Source organism: Pan paniscus, chromosome 12 (genome assembly GCF_029289425.2).
Source record: "Pan paniscus chromosome 12, NHGRI_mPanPan1-v2.0_pri, whole genome shotgun sequence".
Taxonomy (NCBI): Eukaryota; Metazoa; Chordata; class Mammalia; order Primates; family Hominidae; genus Pan; species Pan paniscus.
The window spans coordinates 53084908-53105263 of NC_073261.2; the positions used below are offsets into that span (position 1 = coordinate 53084908).

General features: G+C 50.1%; 2 protein-coding genes across 5 annotated transcripts in view; both read left to right on the plus strand.

The window, feature by feature from the left end:
* Window positions 1–2274: 2274 nt before the first annotated feature.
* On the plus strand, window positions 2275–4915 carry EGR4 (early growth response 4). Of its 2 annotated transcripts, none has more exons than XM_008960290.6 (2): window positions 2275–2662; window positions 3063–4915. In XM_008960290.6, the coding sequence occupies exons 1-2, from the start codon at window positions 2527–2529 to the stop codon at window positions 4385–4387; spliced, it is 1461 nt and encodes a 486-aa protein (XP_008958538.3). In that variant the 5' UTR covers window positions 2275–2526; the 3' UTR covers window positions 4388–4915. The 2 variants fall into 2 exon arrangements, with proteins under 2 accessions (XP_008958538.3, XP_003808249.3); XM_003808201.7 differs by having other exon boundaries at window positions 3066–4915.
* A 6456-nt stretch (window positions 4916–11371) lies between these two features.
* The window catches only part of FBXO41 (F-box protein 41), a 29768-nt gene continuing 20783 nt past the window's right edge, over window positions 11372–20356 (plus strand). Inside the window, exons 1-2 of one of the 3 annotated variants that reach the window (XM_034953386.3) lie at window positions 11415–11685; window positions 14681–14857. The gene's annotated coding sequence lies outside the window, so the exon portion shown is untranslated. Of the gene's footprint in view, window positions 11686–14680; window positions 14858–20356 lie in introns of all 3 variants that reach the window. The other 2 variants (XM_003808208.5, XM_034953385.3) reach the window with 2 other exon arrangements.

The window sequence follows — 20356 nt, forward strand, 5'->3', positions numbered from 1 at the left end:
AGGCAGTAGGATGCCAGAGTGGATTTGAGACATGTGTGCCCTGCGTGTCTGGTGTGGGCTCACCTGGCCTTGGCAATGCATTTGGATTAGAATCAAACCCTGGATCTGAAATACAGTATAAGGAAAATCGTGCTTGGTGTGTCCAATCTTTACAGACATCTGCTGGGTTTCTGCATTTCCTACATGCTCATATATGTGCTACTAACACAGAACCATAAGTGTAGCCATTTAGTAAGACACACTGCAAGTGCATGACCCTGTGAGAACCTTTATATGATTTGTGGACTTCAGGAGAAGATGCATACAAGTGTGTCAGCATATGTTTTGCAGGTGATTGTGTGAAGGGACATATTCTGTGAAAACACTTAATAAGGTCACTGTGGGATGAGGAGTGGGCACCTAGTGCTGGAGATGGGGCTCAGGGTCCCAGCAGACATAAAACCAAAGTCTACCTTCTGGCCTGTAATAGGCACTTAAGAAATGAATACTGAATGAATGAACATTGAGAAACTGAATGGATGTTTGGATAATGGACATAGGGTGAAAGGACTGAGAATGTGGTGGGGTTTGGGCATTCTTGGGCTCTCTCTCTCTCTTGAAAAGGAGTGTACAGGGGTGGAAGAGAGGCTGGGAGCTATACTGCCCATGATGCTGAGTCCACCACCCCCAAAGGGCTTTGTTTGTATTTCAAAAAAGGAGAGAAGGAAGGAGGAGCCCTAAACCTGCCCACCTTACCCTCCAGCACACAGAGTCTCAGGAATTGATGCTCTTCCTAAAGAAGAACATGCATTTATTTAATCCTTCCCCCCCCCATGTATTTATTTAATTTGGTTCCAGAAAGGAGTTAAGTGAGCTATAATACAAAATAAAATAAACATTTTAAAAAGAATGAGAGAATGAGACAGAGGGAAAACCACAGCAGAAGAGAGATGAGACTAGGAGAGTAGGCAAGGTTCTTTGCTGGAGTTGGCTCTGATGCTTCTGCAGCCAAGATTCACAGCCTCCTTAAGGCTAGGATTTTTTTTTCTCAAAAGAAGCCCAATTATTTCAAGTACTGATTCCAGGGAGATATTTCCCACGGATTCCCTGTGTGTTGCTGGGAACAACATCCTTAGAGCGAAAGCCATTTGTATGAAGGCAGAAAAAATGTTCTGCAGAAGCATCTCATACCCTGTGGGTGAGGGAGGAGTGAGCAGGAATTGGCCCTACTTTTCTGGAAGATAATTTGCCAGTTGTCTATCAAAATTTTACATATACTTTGGCACACAATTACACTCGTTGGAATTTATCTCACAGACACATTCACATTTATATAGTCAAGGATGTTGACTCCAACAACATTGGTATAAGTAAAAAGTTGGAAACTGCCTACATGCTCATGGATAGGGGACAAATCGACTAACTCAAGGTCCTCCCTTACAATGGAGTACTATACAGCCTTGAAAAAGAATGACAAGATCTTTATGTCAGGACATGGCACAATCTCTAAGTTATTTCAAGTGAAATAATAATAATAATAATATTGCAGAACAATGTGTATGGTTGGATATACATAAAATTCTTCTTAAAGAATACCCAAGAAACTTAAATGTGGCTACCTCAGGAGCTAGGAATGAAGGTAGGTGGAGAGGAGGGACTTTTACTTTTCAATTTAGAATATACCCTGTTGTGCTAGTTGACTTTCCTCCTACTGTTAACAAGTATTACAGTCCTTTTTTAATTTAAATTATTTTTCCTAGCACAAATTAAAAAAAAAAAAACTTAAAATGAAAAACACACAGGCGTGAGCAAAATAAATGAATGGCAATAATCTCTATGGTTTACTGAGTGCGCCTGGACATTTATGTGCTCTCAGTTTCTCTCCACAGGAAATGCACAGATGAGAAACTGACGTTAAGGGGGATTGAGTGTTAAGCTAGTTAGTGGCAGAGGGCAGAGTCAAACCCAACACGGTCCTCCCCTGCTGCCCCTCGGCCTCTGCCTCCCGGACTGTCGGCCCGGTGAGGCGCAGCGCCCCAGACTGGCGCATCCACGGCCCCAGCGCACACAGGGCTCCACGCTTGGGGAGCGCGCGCGCACGCAGCGGCGCGAGCCTGGCGGCGGCGGCGACAACAACAACGTCACAGCTCGAGCTTTCCTTTTCGGGAGTCCCCGGCACACATCCTGTGTCCATGTTTGGGCATTTACGTCACGGCGGCAGGGCCGGGGCCTCCCAAAATGGCAGTGGCCCGGGGAGTCGGAAGCCCGGAGCCAGCGCCGCCGCAGCTATATAAGTGGGGGGGCTGTGGGCTGGGGGAGCCCGGCTGCGCTTTGGAGAGGCGAGGAGCCGCCGCCCGAGGCCGGTGCGGGCGAGCGAGGGCGCCGCGGCTCCCCGACTCCTTTCCCAGAGGTGAGTGCCCGAAGCCAGGAGCCCGGGCGCCTAGGTCTGCGCGCTGCGGGGAACCCCTACCGCCAGCCTCGCCGCCACCCGCGCGCCCCCAAGCCCAGCGGGCGAGGCCCCGGGCGCCCCACAGCCGGCGCCGCGCCATGCTCCACCTTAGCGAGTTTTCCGAACCCGACGCGCTCCTCGTCAAGTCCACTGAAGGCTGTTGCGCCGAACCCAGCGCTGAATTGCCCCGGCTGCCTGCCAGGGACGCTCCCGCGGCCACCGGCTACCCTGGAGGTAAGGAGGGCGAGCAGGGGTGCTCAGACGACGACGGCGCAGCGCGGGGGCGCACCATACCTGAGAACCAGGAGGGACTGGGACATTGGAGCTATGAGAATAGGGGCGATGGGAAGCTTAGGAGTCCTGGGGTGCGCACCCTCATTCCCACCCACACTGGGCCGCCAGCGCCTCCGCAGGAACCTGGGCGGTTATCGGAGCGCCCTTTTGCCTGTGCACGTGTGTTTTGCGTGTGCATGTTTCTATGTGCTCCTTGGGACGTATGCGGGCCCCTGCTGAATCAGAATGTGCAAAAGGCACTTTGTGTATATCCGTGGGCACCAAGAGTTTCGTAGGTAGGGGCTGTGGACTCAGGTGCACTCTTTGATGTGCCCAGAGCTGATTCCTGCTCCCTCCTCAGCAGGCGACTTCTTGAGCTGGGCTTTGAACAGCTGCGGCGCAAGTGGGGACTTAGCCGACTCCTGCTTCCTGGAGGGGCCTGCGCCCACACCCCCTCCCGGCCTCAGCTACAGCGGTAGCTTCTTCATTCAGGCAGTGCCCGAACACCCGCACGACCCGGAGGCACTCTTCAACCTCATGTCGGGCATCTTAGGCCTGGCACCCTTCCCCGGTCCAGAGGCAGCAGCGTCCAGATCCCCGCTGGATGCCCCTTTTCCTGCGGGGTCCGATGCCTTGCTGCCGGGTCCGCCGGACCTTTACTCCCCGGATCTGGGCGCTGCCCCTTTCCCAGAGGCGTTCTGGGAGGCCTCGCCTTGCGCGGGTGCCCCCTCGCAGTGCCTGTATGAGCCTCAGCTCTCCCCGCCCGACGTCAAGCCCGGCCTCCGGGCGCCTCCCGCCTCGCCAGCGCTGGACGCTGTCTCTGCCTTCAAGGGTCCCTACGCGCCCTGGGAGCTGCTTTCTGTGGGGGCCCCAGGGAACTGTGGGTCACAGGGAGGCTACCAGGCCGCCCCGGAGGCTCGTTTTCCCGCAATAGGGACCAAGATTGAGGACTTGCTGTCCATCAGCTGCCCTGCGGAACTGCCGGCCGTCCCAGCCAACAGACTCTACCCCAGCGGGGCCTACGACGCTTTCCCGCTGGCCCCGGGTGACTTAGGGGAGGGGGCTGAGGGCCTCCCTGGGCTCCTGACCCCTCCTAGTGGGGAGGGAGGGAGTAGCGGCGACGGCGGAGAGTTTCTGGCCAGTACGCAGCCTCAGCTTTCCCCGCTGGGCCTTCGCAGCGCCGCCGCGGCGGACTTCCCTAAACCTCTGGTGGCGGACATCCCTGGAAGCAGTGGCGTGGCTGCACCACCCGTGCCGCCACCGCCGCCCACCCCTTTCCCCCAGGCCAAGGCGCGACGCAAGGGGCGCCGCGGCGGCAAATGCAGCACGCGCTGCTTCTGCCCGCGGCCGCACGCCAAGGCCTTCGCTTGCCCGGTGGAGAGTTGTGTGCGGAGCTTTGCGCGCTCCGACGAGCTCAATCGCCACCTGCGCATCCACACGGGCCACAAACCCTTCCAGTGCCGCATCTGCCTCCGCAACTTCAGCCGCAGCGACCACCTCACCACGCACGTGCGCACCCACACCGGCGAGAAGCCCTTTGCTTGCGACGTGTGCGGCCGCCGCTTCGCGCGCAGCGATGAGAAGAAACGGCACAGCAAGGTGCACCTCAAGCAGAAGGCGCGCGCCGAGGAGCGGCTCAAGGGCCTCGGCTTTTACTCGCTGGGCCTCTCCTTCGCTTCTCTCTGAGCAAGAGATGGGTTTATGGGTTGGGGCGCCGCCGTTCGGCGCGCACGAGTTCCGGGCCGTTCCCCTCCCCGCTCTTCTTCCAACTCCTCCTCGCACGCCCGAGGGCCGGCCTCCGGTCCCGCTTCCAGTTTCCTTGAAGCGCCCGCCGCACACGCCCTATTCAGCACCAGCTCCGCGGACAGTTCCCGCGGTCCAGGCGCTGTCTCCCTTGTCAGCCGCGCTTTGGGGGAAGTCTTCTGAGACCACCCAGTGAATAGGCACTACCCTGGGATTCAAGACAGTCTTTTGTAACTGGCACACGCCCCACGCCTTCCTCTATAACCCCCAGAGACAGGCTGGGGCCGCGCCAAGGCGGTCTCGCGCGGGACTTTGTACAGCAGTGTCTTATCCAGCAGCCATTGGATGTAACGTTTTGCTTTGGGGTTTTTTTCCTTTTGTTGTTGTTAATTTTTGTAAAGCAGACGCTACTCTCAAGCAGTTGACAAAACTGTTTATTTTTGCAATTAAAATTATTGTGCTAAAAGCTTACTGAATCTGCCATGTAAGCTCCTGACCCTTCCCCTCAGCTTCTCCCCCAGGACCATATGTGCCAGAAGATAAAGGAGATCCCCACGCTCATGGGGTACAGGCCCTGAACATATTACACACCCACTGTCAGGCACACCTGCCAGGAACTGCGGCACAGAGTAGGCATTCAATAAATGTGTGTTAGGTTAATGAACGAATTTAATCACAGCTCACCTAAGGGCTGGAGGTGTTTCTGGAACTTCAAAGTGGTTAAAAGGCGTAGGTGTTCAACATTATGTATATATTATTCTCCTTAATCCTCGCATTCCCAAATAAAGCAGGCATATACCTCATTTCAAAGATGTGGAAGCAATGTAGATAGCTTGCTGGAACAATGTAGTTAACCCAGGCTAGGAACAGACAGGTCAAACAAATCTGTCCAACTTCAAAGCCAACCCTCATTTTCCAACCCCAGAATGGAGGCACCTAAACTTAATACCACGATTGGAAAGGCTTCCTACCAGAAGGTGAGAAACAGGTTTGGCAGCTAGAGGGAGCTCCAGGCAGTAGCGACAGCAGCAAAAGGCTGCAGTATTTTGGTGCTGTTTGTGAAAGCCCAGAGTGTTCAGTGTCACAGAGGCTCCAGACAGTATCTATGCATCTGTTCAAGAGTCACATGATCTCAGGACCCAAAGGGTCTCAGCATTTAGCTAGAGCACACCTGAATATAGCTAGGAGCAGGCACTTGCCAGAGACTGATGGTCACCTTAGTTGCTCTTCCCACAAAAAGGATCTTCTCCAGGTGGCATCAGCCTACTTACCATTCAGCCATGCACCTGCCACAGCTACTTTTCTCCAGCTGTCCTTCCAAGTGAACTCTTCATGGCTTTGGGATCAGAGGAAGGCTAGGAGGGTGATGAGGAAAGCATGACCTTGTAATGGTGAAGGTGGCCCCTTTTTACTCTTTGAACTCCCCACCCAAAGCTTTTCCACTCTTTCTGGCCACCTTGGGCAGACCTTGGAGCATAAAGGCCGCTGTGCTCTCCATCTCTCTGCTCCAATGACCCCTCTCTGATAAGGAAGAAAGAAGGCCTGTGTCTGAGGACTTCATTCTTTTGTCTTCTGAGCTGAGCTGTTCTTGAATTAAGAGAGCTTACAGCCCTATGATGCCAGATCAAACCAGCTTCTGATACTCTTGCTTCTTTCTTCACCCCTTCACTCTAAGATATGCTCACCCTCCACCCCACAGTCCAGCTGACCAGAGGCAAAATGATCAACTCAGAGAATTCCATCCTTTTCTCTCCCCAGGTGTTAAGTGCTTTCATGTGGCCAAGTATCTTGTATCTAAGAAACTAATTTGTGGTAAAGGATTTAATATTACCTCTTCTAGGAGAATTAACATTTTAGAACAGTAGCCTGCAGAAGGCAATGTTTAACCCTATGAAGAGGCTCAAATTGTGGACTGTCAGGCACTGCGATAAGTGGTAGATTCATGGAGACACAAGATAATGATGACCCTCATTGTCTTACTATTTAAGTCACCACACCTTTCACTTATTAGGCATGGGCCACCTGACTTCACTTTTCATGAAGAGTAGGGCAAGAAAAGCATAATGGCCCATATTTCAAGCAACTGGTCCCAAAACACACAAGCTGAACAAAGGAGGAAACGCAGACAGTTGGTGGCTGGCCTCTGATCACCCCTATCTTGCCCTCTCCAGCAGCATTCCAGCAAGTGCTATCAGCTCTATTATTCTTATCCTCACACCCACCTAGGCCTAACATCACTGATGAGAAAATTGAACCCCAAAGAAGTGACTTAGTAGTAGTCCTGGTACCAGAGCCCAGTCTGGCTCTATAACTCCTAGCTGAGAAGTTCCTGCTATGTCCCAAGGGACACTGCTCCCATTTATTGGAGCTTCCCCTAGGGATTGTGAGGGATGAGAATGTTAGGCTAGAGATGGAAAGAATTAAAACCAAACAATGTGAAAATCAATCCAAACCCAGGACCCAACCAGAATTGGAGACCAAAGAGCTCATTTTCCTTATTTGCTCCTCTTTTTCAACTGGTCCTCAAAACATGAGTGTTTTCCTGGACCAGTTCTTAGCTCTCTTCTTTCCTATTTCAACACTTTCCTTACAGAGTGCATTCATTGCCAGGCCTTCAGCTATTATTCCTACGTAGATGGCTTCTAAGTCAGACAGCCCCATGGTTCTAATGAATACCCCCATATGGATGTCCCACCACCATTCCAAATACAGTCTGTCTAAAATCAAATCACCCTTCCATATTTCTGGTAATAGCAACATTATTTGATTCCCTGGATTCATCTAAGTAACTACAGCTCTGTGGGATTCACTTTTGCTTCTTCCCACCCCACACATCCAGGCTGTCACTTAGACTTGTTGAATCTTATTGTAATTCTTCAGGGTCTTCTCTACTCTCATTCACGGTACATTGTTCCGGGTTACGTATTATAATCTTTAGCTTGTGAGCTCAACTTCAGTGGGGATTTACTTGGGCAGCAATACTCTGTGGCCTTGGGTGATGGTATGTTTCTCCTGAGCAGTTTCCTGTTTGCTTCTACCAGACACTCCAAGAGTATCACCTGATGGAGACCAATCTTTTGTTAATTTCTTGGTTTGAGGTTCTTGTAACATGCAGATGTTTTGAGTTCAAAGTCCAACTCAAGTAGTTATAAATTTTCAGAGACAGTTCCCACTTCTCTAACCAGGATCCAGGTCAGGACAAACAAGCAATATGCCTCCCTTCCCATACCTTCTGGGGTTAGTCACAGCACATCTCATGCTTATATTTCTTGGTCTCAGTCCCCCTATTTTGGTCCATGTAGATTTTTTTCCCTTTCTTGCAAGCTCAGCCAAGCATTTCAGGAGATGTCTGTTACATTTTATGAAGCAATCCACATATTTTGTAGCAAGAGAGTCTTTGGGCTATCTAGTCAACAATGTTGTTGAAAACTGAAGCCAGATGATATTAATTCTTCTATTAAAATAGTTCCCACATTTATCCTCTCTGTGCCTATTGCCAGCACCTTAGTCCATGCCACTCCCTCCATATACACACATACCTTGGCTATGTCAATTTCATAGAATCACATAATAGCGTTGCAGTTGGAAGGAGTTTGTAAGAACATCCTGTCCAGGCCAGGAATGGTGGCTTACACCTGTAATCCCAGTACTTTGGAAGGCCAAGGCGGGTAGGTGGCTTGAGTCCAGGAGTTCAAGACCAGCCTGGGCAACATGGCAAAACTCTGTCTCTATTTTTTAAAGTATTTTTTTAAAAAGAACATCCTGTCCAAACCCACACTCTATGGAAAAGAATACTGAAGCCCAAGATGTTGGGGATTTTCTAAAGGGCACACAGATAATAAGAGAATGAAATGGGCCTTGAACCTGGGCCTTCCAGTTCCAAGACCAGTGCATATCTAAATATCCACTCACTCCACAGATACTGAGTGCTACTACATGCTGGGCCAGTGATTCCCAACTATTTTACTTCCTGGGGCACCTGAGAAATTCGACACACACATCAGTAACAGAGGCTCACTCAAGTCCTGATTCTCACACCAAAAAGGTGGGAAAAAGTAATACAAATCTTGATGAGGTGGGATATGGGGGGGAAGTTTGAGAAAGCAACCCAGAATGTTTGCTATTTTCTCCCTCTTCACCCCAACTCCTGTACCCTATTTGAGACAAGGCTACACTATGCCAAACTGCGTCCTGTGGTCCCTCTGCCTCCATTATGCCTCCTTCATTCCACATTGCCCAGCATTAATGATGAAAATTTCCTAATACACCATTCACAACAAACAAGAGCTTCATCCCAAACTGACCAAGGTTTCCACCCTCCTATAAAAACAATACCTATTTTTCACCCTTGCTGTCAAAGCCCTCTATATCTGATCCAAATTCACCTTCCAACCTCCTCTGTCATCTCTCCCTTTGTGCTTTGCTCTGCCACCTCCCTTCCCCCACCAGTTATCCAAATGCTCCCACCCTTGAGCACCTTCAAGGGCAGAAACCTCATTTGATCCACATGTGTGGTCCCCATATCACCAAGTCTAACATGAAAGTGCTTAATTATTGTGTCAATTAGTTGAACAACAACAACAAAAAACCCAAAAGGAGAAGAAGGGAAACAGAAAGGGGAAGGAGGAGGGAAGGAAGGTGGTTGGAGAGCATGAAGCTGGCAAAGAGAGAGGGAGGAGAAAGGATCAGGAGGGAAAGATGGGAAAAAGCAGGACTGAGGACCGAGTCTGCAGCAAGGGGCCCTGATAGGCACCATAGGCCTCATGAGTGGGTCTACACCTCTGGCTAGTCTGGGTCTTTCCAGCTCTTGCTGAGCCCACAATTCTTTGCCTCAGCTCTGGGACCCCAGAGGTGTCTCCGTCACTGAGCTCTCTCTCTCTTTTGGTTTCTCTGGTTCACATGGAGTGGGATTCAGTTTAACATTTTTAGAACTGTGGTTCCCATAACAACCAAGCAGGAACTGTTGTCTGTGAAATGTAGCATGGGCACACAGGCACACAAATACACATGCATACATTCACAGACATATGCACACACACATGCACACAGGTGCAAATACACATGCATGAACTCTTACCCACACATACACACATGCATGTGCTCACAGATACACACATGCACCTATGTACACTTGCATATGCACAAGTGTACACCTGCATACACACACACATTCACACACTCATGCACACATGCACAAAAGCACCCACATACATAGCCATGCATGTCCCAAATTGTTTTGACACATTCACAGGATGCACAGAGTGAGGAGAAACTTCACAACAAAGGTGAAACCAAGACAATATATGGACATTTTTGGCCATCTGCAAGAGCAGATGGATTTAGGGAATCTGCATTTTGACACGTGAAGGTCCAGTGGACTGTATTATAGCAGAGAAGGCAGGAGGGCACTGTGGTTGAGCATAGACTTTGGAGTTTGATGACTTGAGTTCAAGTCTTGACTATGCCATGTGTTGAGCTCTGAATTTTAGTGTCTTCATCTGCAAAGTAGGGATAATAATAATATTAGGAAGAGCAAATGATATGCATAAAAATTATTAGCATGATGCTTGGTGCCTGGTTAATAGGAGCTGTTATCGTTTGGGTATTAGGAAAAGTGATTTCTCATTTGTCCAATCTCAGAAGACCTCCTCGAGGAGGAAAGAAATTCAGGAGCTACAGAGAGGAAGAGAAGATCGAGAGAGGGGGAATTCAACCTGATTGGCCACTGTACAGCCTCTGTCCTTATTAAATTTGCCATTCCCCCAAAGCCACTGACAAGTTTACAAATTATCCTTCCTGATACTGAATGTCCCAATGCCTCTGCCTTCACAGGAATGGGATGGGGGGTCAAAGAGAACTCCCATGAGCCCGAGTTACTGGAATCCTGGGACTAAGTTGGGTTTTTGCTCTCCTGCAACCAGATTGCCCCTCAAGGCACATGTGCACAGCCCTACCCAAGCACCACCCTCAGGCTGAAATAACACTTCCCCCTCAAGGCACATGTGCACAGCCCTACCCAAGCACCACCCTCAGGCTGAAATAACACTTCCCCCTTTTCTCATCCAAGCCTCAGCTCTGCTCTGGCCTTGGTTGCCTCCAAACCCTGTGTGGTTTCTCAGCCCCACTGCAGCCCTGTGGACTTCCTCCAAGCGCACGACAGCCAGATTGTTTCTGCCTCACCAGCTTGGTAGGCCTTAGGCCAAAGGTGGGGCCGTCTAGGTGCTCCAGTCCCAAGAAGCCTGGCTGCTATCTTAGCCAAGTGGTGGGAGTGGGTAGGAGGGAACCAGGGACCTGGAGGCCTTTTCCTCCTCCTCTAGGTCCGGGATGGGATTTGTGATGGGTACACGTGTTCCTAGGAGGCTCTTTAAGAGCAGAATTGGGTCTCCGGATGGGGTCCAGCAGCAGTTCCGCGGGTTCCCTAGGAATGCCCAGAGGGGATCATCCCAGGCGGTCTCCGCGGAGACCAAGCGTCTGACCCGAGGTCGCCGAGTGCACGACCCAGGCGCGCTGCCCATGAGGCCGCTTAGGGACCGTGGCGCATGTCTCAGGAGTAGCGCCTGCGCCCGCCCCCTTCCGGATTCACAGAACCGCCCACCCCCGGATTTGCCCCCGCGTGGAAGCAGGCCCAAGCCAGAGTGCTAGGGTTAGGGCGGAGAGGCCCTGATTCAAGGTGGGCAACAGAAGCCACAGCTGGAGGTGCCCAGGGCGGGGAATGCACTGGGCGGTGCCGGGAGCCGGGAAGACTGGGACCCGGGAGGAGCGCGGCGCGAGCCATCCCTGCACCCCCAGGGCGGCGCCGAAGACCCCTCCCCCATCGAAACCACCTTGAGCGGAAAACGTGGGGTCCCGGCGCAGCCGCTTCTGGGCGCATCTGCCGCTCCCCAGCTCACTGGAGAGCCCGCCCCGGAGGAGGGGCCGGCTCCGCCCCACCTCCGTGCTGCCTTCCTCCCCCTTCCCTTGCTTTCCTCGGCCCGCGCGCCCCCTCCTCCCCCTCCTCCTCCTCCTCCATCCTTCCTCCCGCCGGGTTCGTGCGCCCCTCCCGCTGCGACTGGCTGGGAGGCTCGGCCGCCCCCGCCCCGAGAGGGAGGCGGGGGCGCTAGCCGCGGCGGCCACCCAAGGCTGCGGAGGGGAACGAGATCCGAGGCCCCAAGGCGGCCCTGCGTCTGGACCGGGCACGCGGGGGCTCTTCTGCGTCCCCAGCCCTGGGCCGCTGGGCCTGGCCTCGCCGCGGGGTGGAGGAGGTAAGGGCGAGTCGCGGGCACGCTGCGGGACTGCTCCCGGAGAGGGAAGGAGGGAGGACCCCAGCCACTGTCCCTTCTTCCCCTTCCTTCTCCTTCACAGCCCTCCGGAGGCCCGCGAGGCCGCCCAACAGGGAGGGATTCTGGGCAGGCCAGACCAGAGGCAGGGAAGGGGTTAATTTAAGAAATTAAAATCAGAACGTTTCGAGACCAGGCTTCCCCTCCCCCCTCTCGCCTGTCGCTCCCTGAGCCAGGTTTTGGGGCGGGGGCGGGCTCCAGAACCCCACTGGGACTCTGGACCTTGGAGAACAGGGGCCAGAGGGAGGGGGGAGGGGAAGCGCCCTGAAACCCCAACCCTCCCTACCGGCTTCTGAGGGGCTGGGGGAGGGGCCTGGTGTTGAGGCCTGGCTGGGCACCTGTGCGGGTGTCTGTGCGTGCCGGTGTGCACGTGTGATAGTCTGGAGGTGTGCATGTGTGTGCACGCATGTGTCTGTCTCTTCACATCCAGTGCCTGTACTGGTGACAGTGCTCACAGTGTCTCTGAATGTGTGCGCCCCTCCGCATTGCCTTGCATGTGAGTGTGTGTGACACGGGGCCTGTGTGCACTGCCCACAGTCGGCCAGCGAGTACTGTGTGGGCCTGCTCTCTCCTTAGGTCTCTCTGCAGCGAGGGGCCCAGATGGTTTTCTGGGTGTGGGATCCAGGTTCTGGAGCCTGTGTGTGACCTTGGGAGGTGTATGCCTGTTTGCAGGAGCAGGAGAGTAAGGGAGGGCTTAGAACAGAAAAAGCAGTGCCAGGGCTGCTAGAAGGCAGAGGACTGGATGCATTGACCCCTGAGGGTCTTTGCCAGGCTGGAGTGACTACTCTGGGAGGTATACATGTTGGGGCCACAGCCACAGGTGTGGAGAGCCAGAGCCCCAGCCTTCTTGGGGGATTCAGAGGGATTTATAGAGGCAGTGGACATTCCTTTACTCCCCACCCACAGGGGCCTAATAGGGGTATAATGGGGACAACTCCGGCTGCCTCCCCCATCCTTAGGATACCTCCACCTGCTGGCAGATGCCTCCTAAAAGTACCGAGCTTAGAGCTTCATTTCTTTGGCTTGTAAATCCATCTGTTAACATCCAAACCTTCCTTCCCCATTTCTGTAATTTCCACCTTCTCAGCCCCTTTTCTGCATGTGGATTTTATATGGAAAGAGAGGGAAAGAATTGTTGGGCCCTGAAGGCCAAGTGGGATGAAGAGAGAAGATGCCATGAATGTGATGGGGAGGTGGGGACCGGGAGGCAGGGCCACCAGAAAACAAACTCTATTACCTTCTCAGTTTTGCCTGATCTGAATTTAACAGAGAAAGAGACAGACACAGAGAGGGAGTTTGGTGATATCCACACAGTTGTTTCTAGATTTAGGAATGCCTAAATGGCTTCATTTTTGTTTTTGTTTTGGAATATTTGTTTGTTTTAGACAGGCTCTTGCTCTGTCACGAAGGCTGGAGTGCAGTGGAGTGATCATGGCTCACTGCAGCCTTGACCTTCCGGGCCCAAGCGATCCTCCCACCTCAGTCTCCCAAGCAGCTGGGACCACAGGCATATGCCACCACACCTGCCTAATTTTTTTTCTTTTGGTAGAGACAGGGTCTCCCTATGTTGCCCAGTCTGGACTCAAACTCCTGGGCTCAAGTCCTCCTGCCTCAGCCTCCTGAAGTGCTGGGATTATAGCCACTGTGCCCAGCCTTGTTTTGGAATATTTGTAATGGGAAGGGGGTGATGGTTGTTGAAAAGTAATTACCATCCTGCCTTTGAATTCCCTAGATCTCTTTACCTCTCTAGTGGCCTATCATACCCTTTATCCATTCATTTAACAAATATTAGGCCAGGCACGGTGGCTCACGCCTGTAATCCCAGCACTTTGGGATGCTGAGGCGGGTGGATCACCTGAGGTCAGGAGTTCGAGACCAGCCTGACCAACATGGAGAAACCCCATCTCTACTAAAAATACAAAAACTAGCCGGTGTGGTGGTGCATGCCTGTAATCCCAGATACTTAGGAGACTGAGGCAGGAGAATTTCTTGAACTTGTGAGGCAGAGGTTGGGGTGAGCCAAGATCATGCCACTGCACTCCAGCCTGGACAACAAGAGCAAAACTCCATCTCAAAAAAAAAGAAATTTATTGCATGCTACCATGGGCCAACCTGTGTGTATTACACTGTTAGTATGATGTTCCACTCTCAATCAGAAGGAACACAATGTGGAGACCAAGGGCATGAGCTTTGGTAGTCAGGTAGTACTGGGTTCAAATCCTAGTTTATCATGGTTTTAGTTATTCATTAGGTTGTAACAGACCACCCCAGAATTTCTGGATTTAAAACAACAGCGATTTATTATTCCTTCATGGTCTGTGGGTCAGCTGTGACTGTGTCTGTGGCTGTGGGCCCTGCTGGTCTCACGTAGACTCTCACACAGCTGCATTATGTTGAGAGCCTAACAGGAGAGGGACATCAAAATAGCCTCTCATTCTTCAGGGTCTTAATACACATGGCATCTAATCATTTGCTAGTCTAGCCCAAGTTTTTTATGTGGCAGCTGGATCCCAAGAGGGAGTATTCCAAGAGGACAAGTCCTAAGTTACTGCTGATCGAGCCTCTGCCTGCATCAGGCTTGCAAATGTCCAGTTGGCCAAAGCAAGTCACATGGCCAATCCCTGAGTCAGTGTGGGAGGAGAGCACATAAGGACAGGAATACTGGGAGGCATGTCTCATTGGGAACCACCAAAGCAACAGTCCATTACAGGCCTTCCTTGGGCAAGTGATTTGGACACTGAGCCTCAGTTTCCTCATCCTACTATGGAAGCAGTACCACCTACTTGGCAGCATTGTTGTGAGGACCAAGTGAATAGCATGATGTCTGACCAGAATCATTAGTAGATAAGTATTCACTGTTTTGATTGTTAAACTACAGGCACCCTAATGGCACAACTCTCATTCATTTATGTGTACCCAGTGCCTAACATGGGCCTTGTGCTGGACATCGTTTGCTGGGTGGATAAAATGGAATGAAGCAGACAAGCCCTAAGCCTAAGAGCTCAGCTAGAGCAAAGCTGCAGCATTGAGAAGACACAGCAAGCTCTTACCTCCCAGTAGGTGACCAGCAGAACCAGGAAGCCACCTGTTATTCAAGGTGATTCTTGGATTTACTTAATTGTAACCAGTTCATCCAGTTCCATGATAACAAGTGGTGGAAATTGCTTTGGTTACATGAAGTCAATCAATTTCTCCATTATTCAGTGTGATTCCTCTAACAACATACTGATATCTACTGTGTGTTAGGATGAATCAGTTGTATTGTCTCTGCTTCCAGTGTATGTGTTAGGAGGTATTTGATGTGCAAACATGTCCATGATTATCAGTATGTGATGCCTGCTACCACATCCTTGAAGAGGTGCAGTAAGGAGTGATTCATGCAGTGATGTGATTTGAGCTGTAGAGGGAGAGGTCAAGGAAGGCTTGATGGAAAAGGTAGCATTTGAGCTGGGCCTGCAGAATTCAGGCCCAGGAGTCCCAGGAAGAGGGACCAGCATGAGCCTAGACTTGGCATTTCCCCATGGAGCAAAATCTTGTAGGGCACCCTAAGAACACACATGGGAGAGAAGCAGAGACAAAAGCTAGAGTGGGCGGAGCTCAGGGATGGTTAGATTCCAGCCAGTCTTGAGGGTGGGCAAGCCTGGGTGGATGTCACCTCTCAGAAGACGGCCAGCCTTCCGAAATGTTTTTAGAATAAAAGTGACATGACTGGATCAATATATGCAGAAAACTTTGGAAGCTGTGAGAATTCAAAGCTGGGAGATTTATAGACTCCAGTTAGACAATATCAGTGGTCCAGATAGAAGGGGATATAGGTCTGAACTGGGGAAGTGGCTTTAGGAAAAGTAGACAAAATCAAATATTTAGAAGTTATTGTGGACAAAAATCAGTGATTGATGAGATCTGAGGGGGACTGAGAATTCTGAGATGGCTTGACGGGGCGGCGTTTTGGGGTTGGGGGGCGGGGGAAGGGGGGGTCGCTATCCAGGGTGCTGAGTATATAACATGGGTATTGGTTGAGATGGGAACCATGAGAAAGAATGTTTGAAGGCGGGTGTTGGGGCATTGTGAGTTCAGTATTAGTCACGTTAAGCTTTGAGCCGCCAACATTGAAATAGCACCCTTTTCATCCTCTCCCTGTCTACTGGCTGCTTCTAAGAAGCATTTTTTAAAAAAGAATTGTTATACATTTCAGGTCTAAGGCATTGAATTATTCGTGCCTCGGGCCTGCGGAAGTGAAGATATAGAGTAAAATTAGGTTAGCCTTAAGAAGCATTTAAATATGTTCAGGTCACTCCCATCTTAGAAACTGCTTCTGGATTCTCCCATGCTGCCTCCTCCTCTTCACAGTTGAGCTTCTTGTATTCACTCATTGTCTCCTCACATCCTTACCTCACTCACTCCTCAGCCCACATCAGCCAGGCCCATCAAAGCAGCAGTCTTGAAAGTCCCCAGTGGGCCCTTCCCTCTTCTGCTCTTACTTGAGTTTTCAACATTATTTCTACTGTTGCTCACTCCTCTCCTGGACATCCTCTCTTCCCTAACATTCCTTGCCAGAACTCCCATTTCTGCTGCTGGTTCTTAGGAACCTCTTTGTTCTTCTGCCTCTCTGAGGGTCCATCTTTTCCCCCAGCTCCCCTCTCTCTGAGCCCTCTCCCTTGGACTTGCTCATTGATTAAATACTTTCCTTTTTACCCTTAAGTTGCCAAAACTGTATTTTTGGCTCCGTGTTGCAATTCATGTACTGAATATCTCTACTTCCACGGCCCACTGGAACCTCAACCTCATGGAATCCACAGCCAAAATTATCTCCCTTCAAAACTTGCCTTCCTCCATTTTTCCTCCTTACTGAGTCACATCCTCATCTCCCCAGTTGCTTAAGACCCAAACCCAAGCCTCATCCTTGAGTCCTCCCTTTCTTACCTGCCACAGTCATTCTGTCACCAGGCCTTCTTGACTCTCCTTCCTTAATTGCTCCCATATCCATCCTTCTCCCCATTTGCACTCCTGCTACCGTGGTTAATAGTTTCCACTTCCGGTGTTCCAACAACCTTCTTCCTGACCTTGGCTCTCTGTATTTTGTTCTCTAAACTGTAAATCTGATCAAGTCCTTGCCATTCATTCATTCTACAAACACTACCCCATGAGCACCTGCCCCATGCCAGGCACTGTTAGAAGTGTTGGAGAAACAGCAGTGATTGAGATATACAATGTCTCTATCCTCAAGGAGCTTACATTTTAGTTCCCTGAAGGAGGAATACTCTTTCTCACTTCCTTGCCCTTATACATGCTGTTTCATGTGCTCCGAATGTCTTTCTTCTCCTACCCCAACCTCATAATTGCTGTTCCTCACCTGGCAATTATATTTTGCTCTTCAAGAGTCAGCTTAGATGCTACCGCCTCTGGGGGCTCCCCAGTCCCCCAATTCCTCAAGTTAAGTGTAGAATCCCGTGCCTGCCTCTTGCATAATGTTTATTTCATAATTGTATACTCTAACACCTCAGTCAGCCCAGGGAGACAACAAACTGTTTGCAGGCCAGGACTGGATCTTGTTTGTCTTTGTCCTCAACAAACCTAGCACAGCACCTGGTATAGCTCATGGCACAGGGTAGGTACTCAGTAAATAGATATAGAATAAATTCGTGTTTGAATAGAGCTTAGGAGAGAAGTCTAGGCTAGAAATGCAGATTTGGGAGACTATTAGTTAGGACACTTGATTGCAAGGGACAGAAATTCAGCCTGAACTACTTTAAGTAAATTTACCAATTCATATAACTGGAAAGAAGGGAAATGAATGAGTCTTAGACACCTAGGTCCTCACAGATGTGGTGAGGACTTTACAGCTCTTGGCTCAGCTTTCCTCTGAGTATTGCCACCTTGTTCCCCACCATGCATGGGCTTTCTCCATGTGATGGGTGGAGGTTGCACAAGGCCATAGACAACTTCACTGTCCTAGCATGGGATCCCAGAGGGACAAGAGGACTACTTTATCTTTCATATAAACTCCCAATAGAGGACTCTGTTGGCTCAGCTTGAGGAATGTGCTCAACCCTGGGTCAATCACTGTGGCCAAGAAGATAGAAATACTGTGATTAGCCAGGCCTGGGTCATGTGCCCACCTACTAGGATTGACAACCCAGCCACAACCACATAAAGTACAGAGGGGCAGCTCACTAAAGAAAGGATGAGATGTTGCTATTACCAAAAGGTGAAGAAGACTTGCTGAGCAGATGAAAATCATAATGCCCACTGCAGGGACTATCAGTGACCACATGATGGTGGAAGCCATAGAAATGCAAGATGATCTGTGTTGCTGGCAAAGCCAATGTGTGAGAATGTGACAGGAAACAGGAGCTACAGAAGACACACATCTTAAGATGGTTGGTCTTGTTTGAAGAGGTAAGACTCACATACCTGTAAGCCTTAAAAAAAAAAAAAGTACCTCTGATTAGTTCAGCCTGTAGAATCCTTCTATCCAAAGAAAACCTTGATGAGGACTTGAAAGAGAGTAGGCTTGAGATAGGCATTTCAGATACGAGGAGCACCACAGGTCTGGAGGCAGGGCCAGGCCAAAAAAGGAGGCAAGTCTTAGGGCTGCAGAGGTTGCTGATTTGGGGACACAAGAATGCAAAGGAAAATCTTCAACTGTTCTGTCATGGTGCTCATAGTACAGACCTGTGATGAAATTTGAACAACACTTCTGTTTTCCTTTTTCCTGCTGTCCTACCTCCCCCTGCCTTTATTGCCCTCTTGCCTGCATTCAAGCAAAGCTTCAGGCTCACGCTTAGGAGGTGCATAAATCTAGACAAAAATTTTCCTAAGATTTATAGTCACTCCTCAGCTCCAGCAGATGGAGGGCAACTGTGGAGGAGGGCTGGCCTGGGGTGAAGAGGCACCTGGACCCCAGAAGTCCCTCTCCTCCTCCACCTTACACATCCATCCACAGGCTGATACCCCCAGACTTTCCCCTTCCCCTGCTGTCTGGCAGCCTGGCTAGCAGGATGCTGTGAGGCAAAAAGGGGCACTTCAAAAGTGTATGGTGAGAGAGGGCAGGGTGGGTAGAAGGCTGGCTACTTCTGGGGCCCTGAAAGATGCCCCCCACAGGAAGGACCAGCACTTAGTCAGGATGAACAGATACACACAGATATCCTGACACCAGGCTCACCATACATTATAGAATATCCTTGTTCTTGAACAGTTCTGTATGTGTGTGAACTCTAGAATATCTCTGGTCACTTTGCCAACTTCTTCAGTTTTGTCTATAGTTATTAGTCTATTCAAGTTTTCTATTTCTTCTTGAGTCAATTTTGATAATTTATATTTTCCTAGAAAAGCATTCAGTTTACCCAGATTTTCAAAAATTTTGGCCAAGAGTTGTACCTGGTAGTAATTTAAGAAAATCTTCTCTGTGCCAGCAGTTATCTTTTTTTTTCCCCCATGTGTTATATATAAATGCATTCTCTCTCTCTCTCTCTCTCTCTCTCTCTCTCTCTCTCTCTCTGAATAGATTTGCCAGAGAGCTGTTTATTTTGCTGGTCTTTTCAAAGAACCATGTTTTGGATTTACTTCTCAAGGCTACATTTTGGGTTTTAATATACCTAAAGGATGGTGATGTTGAAACAATTACTACACACCATTTTTTTGTCTTTCTTTGAGATGGAGTTTTGCTCTTGTTGCCCAGGCTGGAGTGCAATGGCGGAATGGCTCATTGCAACCTCTACCTCCCGGGTTTAAGTGATTATGCTGCCTCAGCCTCCTGAGTAGCTGGGATTACAGCCACCTGCCACCATGCCCGTCTAATTTTTGTATTTTTAGTAGAGAGGGGGTTTCACCCTGTTGGCCAGGATGGTCTCGAACTCCTGACCTCAGGTGATCCACCCACCTCGGCCTCCCAAAGGGCTGGGATTACAGACGTGAGCCACCACACCTAGCCTACTACATATCATTTTTTTAAAAAAAAGAAAGTTAAGTCTTGGCCAGGTGTGGTGGCTCACGCCTGTAATCCTAGCACTTTGGGAGGCAGAGGCAAGTGGATCACCTGAGGTCAAGAGTTCAAGACCAGCCTGGCCAACATGGTGAAACCCCCCTCTACTAAAAATACAAAAATTAGCTGGGCCTGGTGGCATACGCCTGTAATCCCAGCTACTCAGGAGGCTGAGGCGGGAGAATCACTTGAACCCAGGGCGTGGAGGTTGCAGTAAGCCAAGATTGCGCCACTTCACTCCAGCCTGAGAGACACAGCAAAACTCTGTCCAAAAGAAAAAAGAAAGTTAAGGCTTGTCTCACATATACTAAGGTATTTATGGATGAAATAATACGATATTTAGGATTTGCTCAAAATTATCCAATAGTGGGGACAGGGCAAGTGTGACGCAGGGAAGTAGTGTGCAGATGAAAAATAATTGGCCATGAGTTGAGAATTCTTGAAGCTGGATGATGGGTACCTAGGAGTTCATCATAATACTCTCTCTATTTTTGAACATGTGTGAAAATGTCTATAATGGAAAGTTGGTTTTTAAAAATTCCTATCACACCATGCACACCAAAAATTTCTAGCTGGGTTATAAAATGCAAATGGGCCAGGCGTGGTGGCTCA

Bases quoted from the DNA above. Each gene is read 5' to 3' on its own strand.
- EGR4 (XM_008960290.6), top strand. From the start codon at position 2,527: ATGCTCCACCTTAGCGAGTTTTCCGAACCCGACGCGCTCCTCGTCAAG. The intron at 2,663-3,062 runs GTAAGGAGGGCG...CTCCCTCCTCAG, and splicing joins GGCCACCGGCTACCCTGGAG to CAGGCGACTTCTTGAGCTGG.